The sequence below is a fragment of the Erinaceus europaeus genome, chromosome 14 (genome assembly GCF_950295315.1).
Source record: "Erinaceus europaeus chromosome 14, mEriEur2.1, whole genome shotgun sequence".
Classification (NCBI taxonomy): Eukaryota; Metazoa; Chordata; class Mammalia; order Eulipotyphla; family Erinaceidae; genus Erinaceus; species Erinaceus europaeus.
The window spans coordinates 92,969,318-92,986,204 of record NC_080175.1 but is presented as its reverse complement, the minus strand read 5'-3'; the positions used below and the strand labels follow the sequence as shown (position 1 = coordinate 92,986,204).

The 16,887-nt window shown below is 39.7% G+C and overlaps 1 protein-coding gene across 8 annotated transcripts in view; it reads right to left on the bottom strand.

Annotated features, from left to right (window-relative positions):
• Positions 1-16,887, bottom strand: part of ROBO1 (roundabout guidance receptor 1) — a 1,122,893-nt gene that overhangs the window by 58,840 nt on the left and 1,047,166 nt on the right. For all 8 annotated transcript variants that reach the window (XM_060172122.1, XM_060172117.1, XM_060172118.1 and 5 more), the window contains 5 exons: positions 13,338-13,459; positions 12,452-12,683; positions 11,295-11,416; positions 6,010-6,181; positions 457-654 (listed from right to left, as the gene is read on the bottom strand). In XM_060172122.1, coding sequence (XP_060028105.1) covers positions 457-654; positions 6,010-6,181; positions 11,295-11,416; positions 12,452-12,683; positions 13,338-13,459 — 846 coding nt within the window. The remainder of the gene's footprint in view (positions 1-456; positions 655-6,009; positions 6,182-11,294; positions 11,417-12,451; positions 12,684-13,337; positions 13,460-16,887) is intronic.

Below are 16,887 nucleotides of genomic sequence, written 5' to 3'. Positions count from 1 at the left end.
ACTGAAGCACACCACTCAGCTAGAAATTCTGTGTTCCCTAAGACCTTCACTACGCAAAGGACAACACCCTCTCTCCCCCCCCCCCTTCAAACCACAGCCGTCTAAAACAGCTCAAAGTACATGTCTATGTGACAAGAGATTAAAGAAAAAAAAAAATTCCCAGAGGATATAAAGCAATAAAGTGACCCTCTAAGAGAAAAGGGGGCTAGTATGATACCCAACTTAGACCTATCTTGGTGAAATATATTTGAAAGAAACTGAACCAGTAACTGATGAACTTTGTTTGTAGTATAGGTTTGCTGCCTCACTGAGGTCCTCCTATACATGGCTATCCCAGGAAACTAAAAGCAATTTTGAAAATCTCTATCAGAAGAACCATGTGTAACCTGGACTCACAGAATACATGAAGAGTTATTCACATACATTAAGTTAAGAAATGCTTAGGAAAGTAGATACCTTTCCTGATACCCGCATAAGTACTAGTCAGCCCATTTCTCTTCTTCCGGTGTCGATAAAGCCAGATGCTGAAGACCATGAGAATGATCCAGCAGGCTGCTCCAATTCCAGCAATGAAAGCAGGCTGCTTCACCACATCAGAGATCTGCTGGGCAAGGCTGACCTGGTCCTCATTCGACACGGGGTTGCCACGCGAATCTAAAAAGCCATATGAAGATGAGTTTAGGTTTCAAAGTCAGGGAGATAACCCATGCCTACAGACGTAATATAAAATCGGGCTATTGGAAAGAGGAGAGGAAAAAGGGAGGGGCGTTTAGATGTAGTGATGGGTGTGTGTGTGTGAGAGAGTCTTGGAAAGGAAGAGAGGATGGGACCATGGGGGGGGGGGGGGAATGGACACGTCTATACAAATATAGATAAACCGTTGTAGAAATAATAGTTAGCCCATATCTGTAACCCTAGGAGAACTGCTATAGCAATAGAGGGATTGGGGATCCAGAACTCTGGTGGTGGGAACGGTAATGGAGTGGGACCCCTGTTATCTTGCAATTTTGTTAGGTCAGTATTAAATCACTTATAAAATTAAATCACTTATAAAATAAATAAATTAAATTGGGTTATTATTTCATTACTGTTTCAGACTATCATTTCGTTTTTCACTTTGTAACACCCACGACTGTGGTTTTAATAGTGTGCTTATTATTTATTAATGTATTTATTTTTATGGGGTGGGGGAGAATGAGAGGGAACAGTGCTAGTACTGCTCAGTTATGGACTTGAACTCAGGACCTATGGGAACTCAGGAATGTAAGCTCTGGGTTCTTAGGTTAGCTACCTCCCTATAGCCTACACCTAACTCTATTTTAAAATTAAAACAGTACAGATGAGCTTTTCAGCAAAACTCTATGTATTTTATTTATTTCAATTAGAACCAAATATGACATAATGATATGGATGCATATTTAAAAACAAAGACAATAGCACACAATTTCTGTTTTTATTCCATAAAATTCTGTACTCACTGTTCACATGACATTTCAAAGGACAGTACTAAGATAAATACAGTAATGTAATTCTGAAAGACTTGTTTGGGGGCCGGTGGTGGTGCACCAAGTTGAGCACACATGCTACAGTGCGTAAGGACCCAGGTTCAAGCCTCCAAACCCCACCTGTCGGAGGAAAGCTTTGCGAGTGGTGAAGCAGGGCTGCAGGTGATTCTCTGTCTCTCTCCCTCTCTGTCTCCCTCTTCCTCTCAGTTTCTGGCTGTCTCTACTCAATAAATGAAACTAATGATAATAAAAAAAAATTTTTTTAAGAAAGTTAAAAATATTTGTTTGTTTATGAAAAAAGAGAGCAAGAGGTAAGAGGGAGAGGGAACTACAATACTGCTTTGACGTTAGATGGTACCAGCGATCGAACCTGTGGACTCTGGGGCCTCTGACATGCAAGCTGGTACTGTGTTCTAACAGACTGAGTTATCCCCCTACCCACCCTAAAGATGTAATCCTAATAAATGAAATAAAACATTTTAATACAAGTATACAAATAAGTGCAGGGCACCAAATCAGCAGGGATAGAAAAGATAACAATTTTCTCAGATTTCTGTGAGAGCTTTTAGTTAGGTCTAAAAAGGCTAAAAATATTTTTTGTTTCCTCTATAAGGTGGAAATTAAGAAGAAGCATATGTTTGTTTCATGCCACTATTCTCGTGGACTATAATCCAAGGCTTTAAACCTGCCTTAAAGGCACACTATCTGAACCTGTATTCAGAAGGGCTTAAATGAATTCAGGACCACTAAAACTGAATGAAAAAAATGAGAAAATATTACCAGGAGAAAAACTATGGATTATCGTCCTTTAAAAATAATAACCATGGCCAGCAAAAGCTAGGGGAACAATAAATATGTACAAGAATCATCAAGTGCTAGGAGTAGTCAGAAGGCTTATATTTCCTGTTAGCCTTTCTGATTTAAGAATAAAAATTCATGGACTATGATATGCTTGTTAAAACGTACTGCTTTTACATCTGTTTAATACTACTAAGATATTCACTCTTCAATGTCGGTACTTCATCAAGTCACACAGAACAACAGTCTCCAGAGTCTATAGGAAATCTGAAGATACTTTGTTGGCACCAAGTGACAGTAGCCCTGTCGGTAACTAGTGGACAGTATCCTCCTTAGTGTTTTGCATTTTCAGTGCAAACCCCTTTACAACATCAGGTCAAGTTAGAAGGCACTAGTCTATGTCATTAAGGTTGCTGCTTTCTTACAACTATTAAATCATTCAACTCTGAAAATATTCTGTGACTATAACCTGCTTTGAAATAGAAAGATTTTGTTCCAGTCCAAATCTCCCTTTTCCAGAGAAATAATTAGCAGAACTTATCATATATGAATAACTTTTCCTAAACAGAAAAAAAGGTTCTCTCTCTATTTTTTCTTATTCAATAATCTAGCCAAATAAAATGCTGGCAGAAGAAACAAGCTACTTTCAGCAATTAAGGGAACAGCCTTAGGACGACAGAACTGTGAAAAGTGACCACAGTACTAAGTGTGTGTGTGTGTGTACACTTGTGTGTGTGTGCATGTGTGTGTGTGTATACACGTGTGGGGGGGGGGCTTTTATTTTATTTTATTTTATTTTATTTTTTCCTTGAACAGAATTCCTGATTTCATTCTAGGGAAGGTCAAGACTAAATAAACAAACAAAAAGTACCACTGTATTCACAAGCTATCACCTGCCTTCAACAGTTGTTGACTGAAAATTCATTTCATGTCCCTGACCCTTTTATTTATCCTAAGAACACTTCATCCTATAAAAACTTACAAGCAAGAGTCCTGCCCCACTAGGGAAAGAGAGAGGCAGTCTGGGAGTATGGATCGACCTGCCAACGACCATGTTCAGCAGAGAAGCAATTACAGAAGCCAGACCTTCCACCTTCTTGCTCCCCATAATGACCCTGGGTCCATATTCCCAGAGGGATAAAGAATAGGTAATCTATCAGGGGAGGGGATGGGATATAGAGTTCTGGTGGTGGGAATTATGTGGAGTGGATTTGTACCCCTCTTATCCTATGGTTTTTGTCAGTGTTTCCTTTTTTATAAATAAAAATAGTAATAATAAAAACTTACCAAGAAAACCCTTTTTTTTTTATGACTACTCTGATCTCTGTATCTGTAGGTTTATAGGTTTCATGGATATTTGTGCAAGGTCAGCTTCAGATTTTATGGAGACAGCCAAGAGATGATCCATGCAAGTGACCAGATGGGCATAAGCATAGAAAAGTGTGGTGTGACTAATGAATTAAAACAGACACTCTGTCCCTCAGTCTTTGTTGCAGCTGAGGCTATGTTAAGATATGGAAAACTGGAACACATAATTTCAAGAATACCAATTTGACCCTTAGATAGTCTATGATTGAATTCTTAAATGAAATTACACAAGGTCCTTTCCAATTCTTTTTCTTAAAAAGCACAACTAGAAGTCATATGTTAATAAAAACAGCTCAGTGACACCAACAATACTCAGGGTCAGTGTGATAACACTTAGCAACTTAATTTTGATAAAGTAATTTTGATATTTCACAAAACTGATTGAACTACTTGAGTCAAAAAGAGTCCATATTTAGATGGTTTTCTCCAAAGTCTTACATGACATTATAACAAATATAGCAAGCAATTTTTACGTGGTTCTCTGTATTGGTTGGAATTTTGTAATAAATAACCAAAAATGAACATTGAGGCTACATTTCTTCCTCAAAAATCGTGTGAATGACCACTGTTTTAAAAATCTAATTTTGACAGAGACAACAAGTTTTATGCTAAAGATCTGAGTAGGGCTCGTCTTCTCCTGGAATGGCTGGGAGGTCACTTCCAAGCCAGTGACTTCATTTGGTGTTATTCCTATTTATCTATTTGGAGTCACACAGCTGAGTTCTGGGTAGAAGGAAATACTCTACCTTCTAGGTCTGATCAAACATCTCCTCCCCCCAACCCCATTTTGAATTTCATTTTTCTTCCTTTCTGTAGGTCTAGGGTTAACTTTGGAGTCTCATGTTAAAGAGGTAGACTTTCATAAATTTGGGAACCTCTGCATTTCTTTTGCCCCAGAAGCACTGGGCTTCCAGTGAATTCAACTCTTTGTTTTGTTTTCTTCCCCAGCAGAATTCTGCAGTGGTGCCTGGCACAAGAGCTAGCCCTGTCTAAATCATGGGGCATCAGCCAGCTTCCAAAGCGCATGTGAAGACTGTATGTAGAGCAATGACGTTTATTTCATCAGTCTCGTTTTGAAATCACATCTAAGTCACCATCCACACACAGAATGACATGCTCTTACTTATGCAGCATATTCATACACAGGACTCTTTTTGTTTCAGAATTTAACAGGGGACTCAAAATATTAGGAGTGTTTAGCTTTTGATTTAAAGCAAGCAGAACCCGAGTTGTCTCTAGACTTCTCAGCACCTTTTGTAATTTAAATGTCACCCCTTAATATCTGACCTCTTCCTCCCCCCTTCTCTTTTACAACTCTACTTTACTACTGTGTTTGTTTTTTCAATCAGATTTTAATGGTAATCACTTATCAATTTCTATTTTATGTCCATACCAACTGACTTTTAGTGAACTGTGGTAATACAGAATTTTCAATCAGCTTTTTAAAAATTCATCCAACCACTTTTAAAGCACACCGTCGTACTTACGGAGTGAGCCTGAAAACATATTTCAGTGCTCTGTGATATACCTTGTGACTAAAAAAAAATAGTTATGATTTTAAATAGACACAAATGGTATCTTTTATTACACAAAACTATATAAGCTATATAATAAAAAGTTCCAACATCTAACTTTTGGATATTCTTTTAACTCCAAACACCTATTCAATCATAAAGGTGATCGCTGGCTTTCTTGTTCATTGCGTAATCTCTGATGTTCCAGCAACAGTATGTGTTGGAGAAAAGGGAAAGAACAAATCAGCGGGGTTCGGATGACACTACAGCCTAACGATTTTTTATCTGAAATATAATTTACAGTGCGTGCTTCCTACATTCAAGTCATTTTATAAGGCCTATGTGCATGTCAATATGTGGATATCCTACTATGCCATGTCATATATTTCATAGTACATACAATTGATGTGAATATCCAAATTCTGATAGATGTATATATTTGTGTGTGTCCATATCTATTACAGTTTTTGCAGCTTTATTACAATAACCCATTTTCTTTTTTCTTTTTTTTTTTTCTTTCCACTCTGGGTTAATTTTCTCAGAGACAGAAAGATGGGGCTGGGGGCAGAGGGGGCACCACAGAGCCGAAGTTGAAGTGTACTATCCAGATGTGCTATTTTTTGCCATCCTAACACTTCATTTTCTAGTCCCTTGTAACACACGGGCTCCATCAAAGAAACGACTGAGGAAGAAGGAAGGAAGGAAGGAAGGAAGGAAGGAAGGAAGGAAGGAAGGAAGGAAGGAAGGAAGGAAGGAAGGGGGAGGGGAGGGAGAAACCAGTATTTGGTGATAGACTCTGAACTTAGGTCTATATTGGGACTCACCCAACTGGATGAACTGTGGCTCACTCTTGACCCCGGGACCAGCCCCAGTGCTGGCTGCCACCTCCACGCTGTATCTGATGCCAGGAACCAGAGAAGGAATGACCACAGACAACGTAGAACCATCCACCGTCTTGTTTATATGGTAGCGAGTTTCATTGCCCAGACACCAAACCTGTAAAAACAACACAATCTGGTAAATTACTTCATGTAAGACTCAGACGAGAATTAGAGTTTTAGACCTAAACAATGTTCAGACCCATCATGAACTAAATAAACCAAGGTTCTTACAGATTTCATGATTTATTAGTGTGTGAGAGCTTTGCTCAGAATATACAGTACTCAGGATCAACTTGGGAACGCTGGGTATTCAAGGCTGTTTCTCCTATTCAATCTAGCAAATATTTTCCTGAAGGGTTCAGCTCTGGGAAGTCTCTCTCTCTCTCTCTCTCTTTCTTCCTCTCTCTCTCTCTCTCTCTCCCAGAGCACTGCTCAACTCTCTGGTTGGGGGGGGGGGTAGGCAGACTGAACCTGGGACTTAACTTACAGAGCCTCAGGCATGAGAATCTCTTTGCATAACCACTATGCTATCTACCCTCACCCATTCCAAACCTCCTCCCTTGGGAAGAGTCTCCTATTTAGAATTGTTAGTATTATCTACAAGACTTTGCTAAGTTTTCTCATATATACAGAGTATTGTAACAAGTGTATCACTATATGTATATTTTTTTGCTTGAGGAGACTGGTTTGGGGGTTTACTAAAGACATAAAAAAAAACACAGAGAAATACTTCTAGGGGACTTGCAAACAGCTGTGTATATCAAGGAAAGATGATTAACGTAGGAGTATTTAGGACTTCTGTCCCTGCTATTGGATGGGTACGGAACTGTGGCATGAAATGGCATAAAAGAGAGCAGAGTAGGGAATTCTATGTCTACATCTGTTGTATGCCAGTAGTTCTCTGGGATAAAATGACATAGCACTGTCATAGTCACATATCGTTTTAGTTTATTTTTTCTTTAATTTTTTAATTATTTATTTATTTTCCCTTATGTTGCCCTTGATATTTTTTATTGTTGTTGTAGTTATTATTATTGTTATTGATGTCATCGTTGTTGGATAGGACAGAGAGAAATGGAGAGAGGAGGGGAAGACAGAGAGGGGGAGAGAAAGACAGACACCTGCAGACCTGCTTCACCACCTGTGAAGCGACTCCCTTGCAGGTGGGGAGACGGGGCTTGAACCGGGATCCTTACACCGGTCCTTGTGCTTTGTGCCACGTGTGCTTAACTGGCTGTGCTACTGCCCAACTCCCCTTTTTAAAACTTTTTTTCCCACTATACCAGCTCCCAGGCTATCACACATCACCTTTCACATCAAAACCAGTGAGCCGTTGATGTATAAATTGGGAATTAAAATAATCATGATCTGAAGTGCCTTTGCAAAAACATGGCTGTTAAAAATAAGTCTGAACGCAAGGAATAATGACCATGCAGGACTTCATCCAGACTATATCATGTGGAACTATCATCAATAAGAGAGAATCGAAGGCGGCGGAGGCAGAGGTCCACCTGGTCCAGTGTACATGTTACCATTGGCAAGGATCCAGGTTCAAGTCCCCCATGTCCACTGAGTGTACAGGTGGAGGGAGGTGTGCAGGAGAGGAAGAAAGCCTCACAAGTGGTGGAGCAGAGCCACAGATCTCTCTCTCTTCTCTCTTCCTTTCTTTCCCTTCCTTCTCTATTTTTCTCTGTCTCTATCAGAAATAAAGGGGGGAAATATATATATGGCCACTGGGAGCTGTGGATTCATCATGTAAGCATCCAATAACAACCAGTAACAAATCTGGAAGCTGGCACTCTAATCTCCTACTTAAATAGCAATAGGAGTTGGTCCTTAGTAACACCTGAGATAATACAGAATTAAAATATGTTTGACTTTTAGGAGAATGGTCTTCTAATTCTAAGCTTATTAACCTTGATAATGGTATTTATGATAGGAAATTAAGATTTTTGGACTACACTGTGATCCTTATTAAAACTCCACTAGAGGATTATTCAAACACAGAAGGATAATTTATAACAGAACTCAGATGCAGTGCATGACAGTATTTGGACTCAATTTCCATATGAAAATGATCCGTGGAGTAATAAACTAGGCTCTATATGCTTTATGATGTCCTCAAGCAAGATGTGGGACTGGTCTCAAGTAGACTATTGTTTAAACTCTAATAGAAAATGGAATTTAAAATAAATCCAAGAGTGTCAATGTCCTCAATCACATAGACAATAACCTTTATTTTATCCTTCTGGAAGTTAATATTATTTCAATACAGTTTCAACTCCTAACATCGGCAAATGGTCAGACTGCAAACCAATATCTGACCATTTGAAAATAAAGAGTTCTTTGTGATCTTTTTCCCCCAATTACATTACGCAGCTGAACCAAAGCCACAAACTGATTTTGTGCCAGTCAATCAGGTTCTGAAAGGCATTTTATTATTTTAAATTGACCATGAAGTTAAGTGAAATCCACCCTTTCAGATTTCTTCAAGAGAGAAATGAGTTTTGACTCTTAAGGGAAAATGTCTACCTTATACAATTTTCCTAGAGAGCTGAGGCTTCACTTCCTTTAAAATCCTTTCAAACCCTCTCCAACAGTTTATTTTTCCGGGCTGAACCATAGCATCCTGTCACTCTCCAGTACTGAAATAAACTTGGAACTCACGAGAAAGCACTTAAAACTGTGGAGACTCTTAATGTTTCGTGAGTCAGCTATGCTACAAGCTCTAGTTTAAATTCAATTTTAATTTAAATAAAGTCTTATCATTGTTTTATTTGACAGTATTTTATTATTTTTATTTATTTATTTTTTTAAATGGTGATTTCACCTTTTTAAATATTTATTTATTCCCTTTTTTTTTTTTAAGTTTTTCAATAGTTATTTGTTTATTCCCTTTTTGTTGCCCTTGTTTTATTGTTGTAGCTATTATCGTTGTTGTTATTGACGTCATCATTTTTGGATAGGACAGAGAGAAATGGAGAGAGGAGGGGAATACAGAGAGGGGGAGAGAAAGACAGACACCTGCAGACCTGCTTCACCGCCTGTGAAGCGATTCCCCTGTAGGTGGGGAGCCGGGGTTCGATCCGGGATCCTTCCTCCGGTCCTTGTGCTTTGCGCCACGTGCGTGCGCTTAACCCACTGCGCTATGGCCCGACTCCCAACAGTATTTTAAATATTCACAAAAAAAAAAAATGGAGCCCTTCTAAAGTACACACAAAAGAGGTTTCCATAAAAAGATAATTACTAAAATTCTATGCCATAAATTAAACTCGGTATCCTATACACTGACTTGTTACTTGAAGGAATCTCAAGGCCTTCCCTGGGCCTTAGTCAAAAACAACAGGCACCGGAGAGAAATGCCCAAACCCTCTGTGCATGCCCCTCCCTCCCTGCCAAACCTACTGAATCAGAATCCCAGAGGGTAGCCAGGCCCCTAAGCTGGGAGAACGATTCCACAAATGGTGCTGACAGCAGCATATAGTTACAAATCCCTAAATAGTGGCTGGAGAGGGCGCTCACTGCCCTGCCACGCACTCAGCCGCACTCAGCCAGGGTCTATGGAGTCATTGCTACAGCAATGGAGAAATGGAGAAAGCTTCGGTGCTGTGCTGTCCTATCCCTCAGCTCAGTCTCTCTGTCTGACAGGATGGAAAAAGAAGGCCTGGAAATACAAAAGGCCCTGGCCCCACAAAAAGAAGAAAATTAACTAACCTACACTGTAGAGGGTAGATTTACTTACAAAGGTGTGGCTCGCACCCACATCAGGCCCAGTCTAAAACACATAGAGAGAATAATCCACAAAAGCACCATAATGGAGAGTAATCAGAAAGGAAGAAAGGAAGAAAGGAAGAAAGGAAGAAAGGAAGAAAGGAAGAAAGGAAGAAAGGAAGAAAGGAAGAAAGGAAGAAAGGAAAGGAAAGGAAAGGAAAGGAAAGGAAAGGAAAGGAAAGGAAAGGAAAGGAAAGGAAAGGAAAGAGGTGGGCGGTAGCTCAGCGGGCTAAGTGCACGTGCAAAGCGCAAGGACCGACTTCAGAAAGCAGGTTCCAGAACCCAGCTCCCCACCTGCAGGGGAGTCGCTTCACAGGTGGTGAAGCAGGTCTGCAGGTGTCTGTCTTTCTCTCCCCCTCTCTGTCTTCCCCTCCTCTCTCCACTTCTCTCTGTCCTATCCAACAACAAGAACATCAATAACTAACGATAATAACTACAACAATAAAACAACAAGGGCAACAAAAGGGAATAAATAACTATTTTTTAAAAGTTTTAAAATAAAGAAAAATAAATTCAAGGTGTATATATATTATTATCTTTATTTATTGGATAGAGACCGTCAAAAATCGAGAGGGAAGGGGGTGATAGAAAGGGAACGAGACAGAGAGACACCTGCAGCCCTGCTTCACCACTGGCAAAGCTTTCCCACTGCAGGTGGGGACCGGGGGGGTTGAACCTGGGTCCTTGCGGACTTTAACATGTGAGCTTAACCAGGTGCGCCACTACCTGGCCCCAGAACTCATGGTATTTCAGAAATAGAGAGCAGTGTCCATAGAAACATGTGTTGCAGTTAAAATTCTGCACGAGAGTTTCCCGATTCCATCTAAAATCATTCGTTTGTGGAAGCTCAACGTGGGCAAATTGATGACATAAACATAACGTTCCTGAGATTCCATTGCACCTTACTTAGCAAGCTTGCAAATACTTGTTCAGAATTAGTTTATGCTTCCCATTCACTGACTAGAGATGATGACTCCGGCACAAATTACTAGTCAGCATCATTTGGAGTAAATCGCATCACTATGCACTGGACTTTATGACGTCACTTAAAGAACAGAAATTCCTGACTGACTTTCCTGATACATGGATGAAATGTCATGTCTCAGAGGAAGTTTACAAGGGGGGGAGGGGATGCTCGATTTTTATGCACACTAAATAATTTATCAAGCCAAGTCAAAAATTCTAAAATTTCAAGCACTGAATAAAAGGCAACCCATATTTGGAAAAAAATATGACTCATAGTTCTTTAAAACTCGCTGCACTGCACCCACCTGCAAAACTCTGTGTCATCATGCTGGTTTTCAGAGCTGATTTTACAAGCTGAAACTACAACCAGAAGGTGGCGCCAAACATCCACAAATAATTTAACCAGAGATTTTTGTGCGTGTGCGTGTGCGTGGTGTGTGTTTTGTTAGGGACAAGACAAATCCACCAGTACAGTAGTATTATGCTTTTACCTTATATTCTTGCACCATTCCATTCTGAGTGTCTTCTGGAGGTGGTCGCCAACTAACAAGAATCGCAGTTCCATTCCTATCATTTTTTGATACAGTGACACTCTGGGGTGGGGCGCTGGGTGCTGTTCAATTTGGTTCATGAGACAGATAATTATGAATGCATCAAGGAACACCGAAAGAAATACACAGCATTTAATGTCAAAGATCCAGTCACTGGAATTGTATTTAAAATGAATTGTATTAAAAAGCTTCTGTGAAGCTTCGCATCTGCTTTAAGTGCCTCTTCCAAATGGAATACTCCAATACTATCTTTTTTTCCCCTCAATATGGCTAATTTATTGTGAATTTTACATAACAAATATCAGAAAGAATATCTGCATCTCAGAAAAATGCCCACTGCTTGTATCCTACCCTACGGACATAATCCCATATTCTCCCTAAATAAAGTATGCTCAAGAGCTTGGAGATGAATGTTGTCACTTGTATTAACTATACTTTACCCTTCGTTTATATAATCAAAGGAGAAAAGGCATTTTTTAAAGAGTCTGAGAATTCTGGAGGAGTACACTGGTGGCATGTAACAACTCGTCTTTATATAACTGTTACATTTGGGGCAGCAGAACAGCTCACTTAGCTAGTGAGTTGCTTTGCTGCGTGTACCTGCATGGAAGCAAGATTCCTTCAGTGCTGTGGTCTCCCCCGCCCCCCACCTTCTCTCTCTGCCTCCTTACCTCTCTGTCTCCATTCAAGCAAATAATAATAATATAAAAATAAATTTTAAATTTCAATTATAAGTTAATCAATCTTAGTGATTTGTCTAGAGCTACAGAGTTTCCAGAGACATTAAAGCAGAAGTATAAAACACCCAGAAAGTCTGGGACAAGTCAGTATATTATTTACCATATTAAAAAAAAACACTACTCAAAATAATAGTAAACTAATGGAAAACAATTAATGGGAAGGCAATTAAATTGAGTCACTCCATCTTTAAATATTATGGTATTCCTTTTCGTATGTGGATTCCATCCCATGTATGCTTTATGTGAAGGCATTAAAAATTAGTGTTGCTACTAACAGTTAAAATTTTGCAGTGGTGTTGACATAAGCCTGAAAAGAGTCTAATAATGGACAGAGAAACCAAACTATGATATACTTGCCTTCTTCCAGAGTTTTGGCAAATTTGATTTCACTATCTGCTCCTTGAAATTCATTGAAAAAAGGTCGAGCCTTAATTTCATAGTTGACTCCCTTTTTGAGGTCAGGGATGACCGCACTATTTTTGGTTGGGGTCCTCACTTCAAAAACTAACCAGTCCAATTCACCATGGTTGGCTCCAGATGGCCGATAAAGAATTTTATAACCTTGAATATACTGAGATTGTTGGTCCACCTGTTAAAATAAATGACAAATAAAGTATATTCACTCATATTATATTACTGATTTTTTTTCTTGGGAAAACTTTGAAGATTAAATACAAACAAGGCAAAAAAAAAAAAAAAAGATTCTCTTTGGCTTCAGCCTAACTGATTTTCTATTCATGTAAAGTAGTTTATCAAAAATCAAATCATTATTTTGGGTAAGATAGTAACTTTTCACAATAATAGATAATAATAATTTCTTGTAGGAATACAAAGAGTAATGGAAGTTTTGTAAAAGACACGTAGATTGTTATGGACAAGAGGGTGAAAAAATAAAATGTATGTTCCAATTTTAAATTTCTACTCGATAATAATATGTCTATTTTTAAAGTTCCCATGATCACATTACAGGCTTATCACTAATATTCTATATTTCTTTCCTCTGTGACTGGCAACCTATTACTACAATAGAATAAAAAGCATGCACATGCACAAAATGAAACTTTTCTCTACTTGAAGCCAATCTATAGACAGCCTCCAGACTGAACAATGAACATGTAAAGTTATCACTGCTGGAGACGCTGGCAATAAATAAATTATATATTAATATAAACAAATACACACACATAATGGTGCCCCAAATTGGTTAAAAATGAATTCAAACACTGTAATAAGAAAATCTTACTGTCCAGTGTACTTCGATTGAAGAGGAAGAGAGGATGGTTGGATTGTGGAGGTGCAAGACGACATTCCCCAGTTCTCGCTGGACCTGCTTGTGATCCACCCCCTGACTTGTTGGGGGAACATCTGTAAGAATTCAACAAGACTGTCAGATCCTACACCATGTCACTGACTCGAATCCAATATGGTGAAACAAGCCTCTCATTCATAATAAACCTCAGCAAAAAGGAATCGTTCCAACAGGGAAGTCAATCTGTGCTATGGGATAAAATGAGAATTGATTTATTATTATTATTATTATTATTATTATTATTATTATTATTATTATTACCAGGAGATTTGAGAAAGAGAGGGAGAGACAGAACGAGTTAAGAAAATGGTATGCAGAGATCAAATGTAACACAGAGCAGGGGAGCCAGAGACGACCCGAACTGCCCCTGTGGCTACAGACAGACTATGACCCACATAGTCAACGACTGCCACCTCTCCAGATTCAAAGGAGGTCTCGAAACTTTACATCAGGTTCAACCTGACGCTGTTGAGTGGCTACGGAAGAAGGGCAAACGCTAGAAGAAGAAGAACAGAGCAGGGAGCAGTGAAGAGAGTGTCAAACAGCATCATGCATGTTGAACAAGCCTTTGGCAAACTCCTTTGAGTTGGTTACAGTCTTTGCTAGGGATCCAGGAAACGCAAGAAAGAAGAGTTAGATATCAAAGCAGAGTGGGGGCTGGGCGGTGGCACACCTGGTTAAATGCATACATTCCAGTGCATGAGGACCCAGGTTCAAGCCCCTGGTCCCCACCTGCAGGGGGGAAGCTTCATGAGTAGTGGAAGCAGGGCTGCAGGGGTCTCTCTCTCTCTCTCTCTCCTTTTCTAACTCTTCTGCCCTCAGTTTTTCTGTCTCTATCCAGTAATAAATTAATGTTAAAAAAAAAGATAAAATCGTAGCAGAGTGGATGTGGCATGAAAAGACTGGAAACACTGTGAGTGAAAAATAAAGATAAAAAGAAGTCAGACTTGAGAGCGCGGCAGTGGCGCAGCGGGTTAAGCGCAGGTGGCACAAAGCACAAGGACCGGCATAAGGATCTTGGTTCGAGGCTTCGGCTCCCCACCTGCAGGGGAGTCACTTTACAGGCGGTGAAGCAGGTGTGCAGGTGTAGTGGTAACTAGAAAGGGAGGAAAGGTAGGACTGTTTAAAAACCGAGATATGTATATATATATATATATATATATATATATATATATGTATATATAGAGAATATATATGTGTATATATAGAGAATATATATATATATATATATATATATATATATAGAGAGAGAGAGAGAGAGAGGGAGAGAGAGAAATCGAAACAGAATCAGCCCATATTGGTGACCACAGAAGAACTACTGCAGTTTCCAATGGAGGGGACGGGATACAGAACTCTGGTCTTTGGAACTGTATAGAATTATACCCATATTGTCTTGTAATTTAGACAATCACTAATAAAAGAAAATAAAAGAATTTTAGGTTTCTGAGTGATTTAGTATCTTCGGATTTGGTCTCAGTAGTAGTAAAAAAAAAAAAAGTTAGACAATAAAACTTCCTTAATGTTAATTGTAAGCAGTAGCCCTGCTTTTGAGCCTAGCTTTAGACCTATTCCAGCCTTTTAGGTTCATGATTAGTCAACAATTTGTTTGACTCCCTATGTTAACTCCTTTTTCAGCCGCCAGGTTCCAGATGCTACCATGATGCCTACCAGAGTTCTCTGAGCAGACAACCCCACCAATATGTCCTGGAGCCCCACTTCCCCAAGAGCCCTGCCCCACTAGGGAAAGAGAGAGACAAGCTGGGAGTATGGATCAACCTGTAAAGGATCATGTTTAGTCGGAAAGCAATTACAGAAGCCAGACCTTCCACCTTCTGCATCCCATAATGACCCTGGGTCCATACTCCCAGAGGGATAAAGAATAGGAAAGCTATCAGGGGATGGGATGGGATACGGAGTGCTGGTGGTGGGAATTGTGTGGAGTTTTGTCAGTGTTACCTTTTTATAAATAAAACAATAATAAGAATAATAAAGAGTGTAGAAGTTCTTTGTTGATGTTGTTGTTTTTTGTCTCCAGGGTTATTGCTGGGACTCAGTGACTGCACTGAGAATCCACCACTCCTGGAGGCTATTTTTTTTCCCTTTTGTTGCCCTTATTACTTATCGTTGTTGTTGTTATTGTTGTTGTTGTTACTGCTATCATTGTCATTGGATAGGATAGAGCGAAATCAAGAGAGGATTAGAGAGGGGGAGAGAAAGATAGACACCTGCAGACCTGCTTCACCGCCTAAGAAGTGACTCCCCAGAAGGTTTTGAGCCGGGGGCTCAAACCGGGATCCTTACTCTGGTCCTTGTGATTTGCGCCACGTGTGCTTAACCCGTTGTGCTACTGCCTGTAGGTTTACATGAGAGTCACTTAAAATATCAAGGAGGGGCTGAGTGGTGGCTCTCAGTAGAGTGAACACGTTACTATGCTCTGAGACCTAGGTTCAAGCCCTAGTCCCCACCTACAGCAGGGGAAACCTCACACTCCATGGAGCAGTACTGCAACTGTGCCTCCCTTTCTCTCCCTCTCCTGTCAATTCCTCTCACCCTCTATTAAGTAAAAAATAAATAAATAAAATTAGGGGGAAAATCTACATGCTACACTGACTTCTTTCTATAGGACTTGCAAGGGAGGTGTTAAAGTTTCCATGATCTTTGCCATTTATTTTCTCTGATACAGTTTCCACCTAGCCATGCAACCTTACCAATGACCCTCACTGCCCCCGCATCAGTCTTCAAAGTTGACCTAAAGGATGTGTGAAATAAATAGCTCAGCTGGTCCGTGCGCTGCTTTGCCATGTGCACAAACCAGGTTTGGGCAGAACCCTCACCACAATGGAGGAAGCTTCACCATCACCATGTTATCTCTCTCTCTCTCCCCATCTTTATCAAAAACAAAACAAAGCAAAACACCAAAAAAATAAAAAACAAAAACCACCCCAAACCAAACATCAACAGCAACCTGAAAAACACAGTGCTCAAAAAGAACCTATCACCACCACATTCATGATGTGACCTGACCGGTTCGGAGTACAGGGGGAGATGACTTGATCCAGACAGAATTCTGCTAGTGCCAGCTAGGACTGCATTTGTTCTTAGGGCAGCTACATCAGTCAGTTGGCGCAAAGGGGTGTTTTAATTGACTTCAAACACTCTAGTCAGCATGGACCTCACTGCCTTCCACATACTCACCTCTACTCCCTCTAAGTCTGGAATTGTCAGTCTACCCTTCTATCACTGACTGTTAAAGCCCCAAATTCAAGTAATGTATTTATATATATTTTTATTAGCTCCAACAATTGGAGTCATGTTAGTGCTGGCCCACTATCACAGTCTGTCAAGATATATTTCAGTTTGGTTCTCTTTGGACTAACTGCCACTTCTGGAAACTTCATAAATTTGGTGGGTTTTTTTCTAGAGAGTGAAAGAAATACAAGTTCCACCATAAAATAGAAAGAAAACGAAACAGAGTCTTGCATAT